Below are 6,000 nucleotides of genomic sequence, written 5' to 3'. Positions count from 1 at the left end.
ATCATGCATCCTAATCCTTGATTGGATGTAAAAACTATATTAAAAGCACACTTACCGCACGCCATAATAGTTCATGGAAATAACATTAATGAAAAATTGACTGTCCAAGTACTCTTACGTATTTAGTACACTTTCAGAATTCTAACACGTCACGCAGGTGCGTGGAGGTGACAATAACACAAATCAAGGTATACAATTCCACATCACAATGGTCGATTTTTTTTTTAATTTTTATTGACTTAATAGTAAATTTTATCATTAATTTTTTTATTTTATAAATTTTATCGCTCAAATTTTATTTTCATCAATTTTACTATTCAAATTTCATAGTTTATAGATTTTGTTACTTAATTTTTTTTCCATAAATTCACCATTCAACATTTCACATATTTTACATCTAATTTTTTAATTTTTATATATTCTATCATCACGTTAAAAATAAAATGATGTGATTTTGTTTATCTTTAACTTTTTTAAATAAATATTCATGTCAATTCTTGAGAGTGCAAAACGATAATAAATTAGTTCTTAAAAGATGAATAATTTAAATCTAACTCTCTAATGTATAAAAAGTACGATAAATTGATCACGTTGTTAAATTTGTAATATTATTTTGTTATTAAATTATATTATTCAAGAATCAATATGTTATATTTTTATGATTAATTTGATATTAAGTTATAAAATTTAGAAATTAATTTATCATTAAACTATTTATATGATCAATTTATTTCATTTTTTTACATATTTAGATATTAAATTTGAATTTTCATTTTTGAGGGATCAATTGTTATCACCTGGTAATTTCAAAGATTAAAATGAGTATTTATCCTTTTTTAGACATGTAAGTAGTGATATAATGTGAAAAAAATTGAAAACTTAATAATATAATTTACGAAAATAAAATTTAAGTAGTAACATTTCAAAATAATGTAATTAAACCTTTTTTTATTTTAAGTCTAGCATATTTTTTCAATCATAAGACAAAAACTAATCTTTTATGATACTAAAATATAATTAAGAGACTAATGTTTCTTTACATACATAGACAAACTTTTGATTAAATTCTTAAAAAACTATGTTACGTTGCCAACCATGTGTTCATGCCACACCATGTCAGTACTACTAGGGTTGAATGTTGATGCTAAACGAGTCACTCAACCACATTTAACCCACATGCTACTAAACAAACAAAACCAAAAACATTGGTCCACAAATTCACAACCGTTAAAAAGTGGTCGACAGAGAGAGTGTGGGGAGTGAGAAGGAATAGTCTTTCTTGCATTAAAGACAAAAACAACTTGTTCAAGTTCCAGATTACTACACCACCGTCCATACATTTACATGTGTCAGCTAAGGTTACAACTGATCATACTATTCCTCAGAATCACAAGAGATTGCCTTTGCATTTAGCCTTCTAATCACATTTTTCTCTATATCCTCGAACTCAAAATAATGGGCTGGTCCTAAAACTTGTAATAGCCTCACAAAAATCGACCTTTTTTCCCATCAATGTTACTTACAAACTACTCATTTTTTTTCTTCTAATTTTCTCCCTCTCTTTCCTTTTCTGGTGTGCACCTCTCATCACTTTTTGAGCCAATATTCAAAGGTGCCTAGTAGTGTTTGAGATGTCTGGTGTTCTTCTTTGGGTGAGTTGTGGACCCAAGGAGAACCCTATCTCCATTGTTGGTCTTGGCGGGAGAGGTGGCAGAAGCCAGAGGAGGTTTGGACTGTGCAATGGGATCAGTTTTGCAAGCTTTTCACCAGCAGTGGCAGACCCTTCAAGATCCTCAGAGGAGAGGGTATATGAAGTGGTGTTGAAACAAGCAGCACTGGTCAAGGAGCAGGACAAGGGTACAAAGAGAGCACTGAATTTGGACAAACCAACAATTGAAGGTGATTTAACCAATGGGGATCTGTTGAGTGATGCTTATGATAGGTGTGGTGAAGTCTGTGCTGAATATGCCAAGACATTTTATCTAGGTACTCTCTCTCTCTCTCTGTATGTGTGTCTTGTTTTGGCCTTTTCTTGTTTTTCTTAATCATCGTCTCTTGTTCCAATGAGTTTGTGCATTTTTAAAGTATATTATTATATCAGTTTCATATTAAGAAAATTCAGTCATTGACTAACAGTTCTGAAGAAGTAACCCCCTTCATGGTTCAAATTTTAGATTTTTCTCTTCTTTCTTGGTTGATTATAGAGGAATATTCACTTAAGAGAGAGATGTGTTTTATTCACTTTTGCCCACTGTACTATGCCTAAAAAATGCCTTCACTTTGTTGCAAAATGTATACTATAATTGAAATGGTGTTTTATTGCTAAGACAGTGAGGATCAAAAGTCCATTCAATGATTTCAAATTTTGGTGATTATCCTTTGTTGGTCTATTTGATGTTTCTTAGTTATGTTGTTGATGTCAATTTGATTGGTTCATTATGAACTGCAAATCTCAGGCACACAATTGATGACCCAAGAGCGCAGAAAAGCCATCTGGGCCATATATGGTATGTGTGCTTATCCTAATTGGCATGCTACAAAAGCTTATCCAATGAAGCTTGTGGTCCATTCTTTTTTATTTTTATTATTATTACTATTATTAAATTGACTACACTTTGTGCATTGCAGTGTGGTGCAGAAGAACAGATGAACTAGTGGATGGACCTAATGCTTCTCACATCACACCAAAGGCCTTGGACAGGTGGGAGCAAAGATTATCTGATGTTTTCGAAGGCCGGCCTTATGATATGTATGATGCTGCCCTCTCAGATACAGTCTCAAAGTACCCAGTTGATATACAGGTAGACCACAAGCCCGTAAACTGGACTCTGAAATTGAACCTTCTAGTTACCTTTCCTAGTTTGTGGGGAAAATAAATCCTTATTTACATCAAAATTCAAACTAGCCAACCCGTGTTCACGTCGGACGTCAATTATCAAAATGGCCAAAATAGAGCTTATAAAGGCTTGACAATCCTCACCTGATGAGTTAGCTTTTGGTGCTAAGTTAAACTCAGCCCAACTTCAAGATGGTATCAAAGATCGTCGTAGATCTAATATTGAGTCACCCTCAACTGTTCAAAAATCTACCTTGCAGCTTTCCAAAGATGTCCAATTCTAAGTGTGAAGAGGTTGTGTTGGACAATCTTTTTAGGTTGAGTTGGCCTAGATCAAATTCAAGAACAAGGAAAATGGTGGTGCTCAAAGCCACAAAACATGTGAGGATAATGTACTTGCTTGGTTCAGCTTATTTTGAGAAAAATGATTCCTATTTTTTTTCCTCTTTAAAACTTTCCGAGAAAGCTTTAAACCAGAAACAATTATTTTTCCTGGAATTACCAAACATGCCTAATTGTCTTAAGATACAGCCCCTAAAAAAATGATGGAATCTGGTTGTTTGCTGATGGATGAATTGTTATGACCTGTAGAAAGTAATGAGTGAGGAACTTGTGTTCTACAAGATAAGTGTTGAATTGTGTAATTTAGAGTATGTAGTGTTCAATTATGTATAAGTTACTTAGCATTTAGCAACAATAGGGGGTACTAGTTATTTTTATGTGCTAAAACTAATCCAATTTATACTGAAATCTCTGTATGAATAGCCATTTAAGGACATGATTGAAGGGATGAGGCTTGATCTGAGAAAGTCAAGATACAATAGCTTTGATGAACTCTACCTTTACTGCTACTATGTAGCAGGGACAGTGGGCCTTATGAGTGTTCCAGTAATGGGGATAGCACCAGAATCAAAGGCTACAACAGAGAGCGTTTATAATGCTGCATTGGCACTTGGCATAGCTAATCAACTTACCAACATTCTCAGAGACGTTGGAGAAGAGTAAGGATCTTTAAATGCAATAATATCTTGTATTTGAACCTAAATATAGAAGTTAGAATTACAACTCACCTTGTAGTTTAAGTATCAGTGACATTCGTTCTTAAAAACCTCAATTCCAAGAGACTACATTAAAAATCAACAACAAAAGAAGTTAAATTGACAATTCAACTTAACTTAGGACAGCATTTAATTTCAATTATCTATATAATTTAAGGTAGAATAAGGAGAAAAGGAAATCTTCAAATCAAAATGATATTTTTTTATTAAACCAAAAAAGTGATAAACTTTTCCTTTCCCAATGAGATTGATATAGTAGCCATGTAAAACTATGATTTATATTCAAAAAAATTCAGTGTAATAAAAATGCTTTGTTAGAGTTTTCATTAAAAAAAAGAAAAAAAGAGTTCTCTTACTTAGCCGTTTTGACCCTTAAGCAGTCAACAGAATTATGTTATCTAATTATTTCTTGTTCTTGATCATTATAGTGCAAGAAGAGGAAGAGTATATCTTCCACAAGATGAATTGGCACAAGCTGGCCTAACAGATGATGACATTTTTAGAGGGAAAGTTACCGACAAGTGGCGCAATTTCATGAAGGGCCAAATACAGAGAGCAAGGATGTTTTTTGATGAGGCAGAGAAGGGAGTTTCGGAGCTCAACTCTGCAAGCAGGTGGCCTGTATGGGCATCTTTGTTGTTGTATGGGCAAATCTTAGATTCTATTGAAGCTAATGACTACAATAACTTCACTAAAAGAGCTTATGTAGGAAAAGTTAAGAAGCTCTTATCACTACCTGCTGCTTATGGAAGAGCACTTCTAGGCCCCCAAAAGTTAACCAAGATGGTTACAAGAAGTATGTAAAAGTTGTTTCAATGAGCATCAAAAATTGTTTATGCTTGTAAATTCTGTTCACTAGAAATCAGAAAGCTACAAAAGTGTATAATCTTTTTCAAGTTTTAATTGTATACATCTCAAGTAAAAAATATTCATCAGAAATCGATTCAATATTCAATTTGCAAGTTAATATTTTGTTCTTGCCCAAGCAACATTAGTGAGAGAAGAAGAAAAAGGTATACACGAGAGAAAGTCATCTTTTTATTTTAATTTTAAAAGGAGTTGAAATTTAGTATCAGAATAACTCATGTATATTGCTTCAAATAATTAAATTAGACCCTCTTGATAAAAAAAAGAAGTCATCTTTTTATATTTTAAAATTGTTACAACTTATGTGTCCCTAATAGTTTCAAACATAATAACATACAGAAGTTTCACTATCTAAATAAGAGAGAGAGAAAATGTTATGCACCAAAATATAAAGTAATTATATATTATCTTCCAATTATATCTATAAATTTTTAATTTTTATAATAACAATCTTAAAAATCCTACCTTTAGTTATTTATAATTGAATGTGAATGTAAATCTTTATATTATTAGTGTGTGACATAAACATTTTTCATTTTTAACAATGAAAGGTGTGACACAAATTCAATATAAAATCTTCATATTTACCTTCCTTCTTATTTTCACAATGAAAGGTGTGTATGTTACATTTCAATTCTCTACAACTACCTCTTCCCTCATCATGATTTCACACTTCTTTCACTTTTTCTCTTTTCAATTTTTAAAGGATTCCAAAAGATTTTAAAAGATTTTTTTTTATAAAAAGTATCATGGTGTTTATTTAGGATTTTAAAATAATATAAATAAATGTTGTGATATTCAATTAAGACTTTTAAGATTTTTTTAAAAAGATAACAAAATTTGGTGGTATTTAGTTAAAATTTTTATAACTTATAAAAAGTCTTTTGATATTAAAAAATATACAAATTTTGATGGATTATTTTTTAAGAATGAATTCAATAGATTCCATCATACTTTTTAATATAAAACATCTATTAAACAATCTCACTCAAACTCTTGAATCGTTAGACTTTTTTTTTTTTTTTCTATTGGTTATCAAACTTCATTTTCTATCATCACACATACCTTTTTTCTCTTTTTTAATATTCTTAAATATACATTCACATTTCTCTTACTCTTTTGTAGTAAAAAAAATGTTAAATATATTTCTCTCCCTACACTTTTTTCTATTGTTTTCTAAATTAAGAATTAATGATTGTTTTATGTGCTAAGACTAATCATACTTTTCTTTTATTGACT

At 30.9% G+C, this 6,000-nt stretch overlaps 1 protein-coding gene across 1 annotated transcript; it reads left to right on the top strand.

The window, feature by feature from the left end:
• The first annotated feature begins 1,155 nt into the window (after nucleotides 1-1,155).
• On the top strand, nucleotides 1,156-4,833 carry LOC100807453 (phytoene synthase 2, chloroplastic). Its single transcript, XM_003532036.4, has 5 exons — nucleotides 1,156-1,986; nucleotides 2,457-2,507; nucleotides 2,629-2,801; nucleotides 3,602-3,837; nucleotides 4,323-4,833. The coding sequence occupies exons 1-5, from the start codon at nucleotides 1,632-1,634 to the stop codon at nucleotides 4,696-4,698; spliced, it is 1,191 nt and encodes a 396-aa protein (XP_003532084.1). The 5' UTR covers nucleotides 1,156-1,631; the 3' UTR covers nucleotides 4,699-4,833.
• The last annotated feature ends 1,167 nt before the right edge of the window (nucleotides 4,834-6,000 follow it).

This window comes from Glycine max, chromosome 8, assembly GCF_000004515.6.
Source record: "Glycine max cultivar Williams 82 chromosome 8, Glycine_max_v4.0, whole genome shotgun sequence".
In the NCBI taxonomy this organism is placed as follows: Eukaryota; Viridiplantae; Streptophyta; class Magnoliopsida; order Fabales; family Fabaceae; genus Glycine; species Glycine max.
Note: the sequence above shows the minus strand (reverse complement) of the source record. Positions and strands in the feature narration are given on the sequence as shown.

Excerpts from the sequence above, each read along its gene's own strand:
- LOC100807453 (XM_003532036.4), top strand. The coding sequence starts at position 1,632 with ATGTCTGGTGTTCTTCTTTGGGTGAGTTGTGGACCCAAGGAGAACCCT. Across the intron at positions 2,508-2,628 it reads AGCCATCTGGGCCATATATG|TGTGGTGCAGAAGAACAGAT; the intron begins GTATGTGTGCTT and ends TGTGCATTGCAG. Across the intron at positions 2,802-3,601 it reads AGTACCCAGTTGATATACAG|CCATTTAAGGACATGATTGA; the intron begins GTAGACCACAAG and ends CTGTATGAATAG.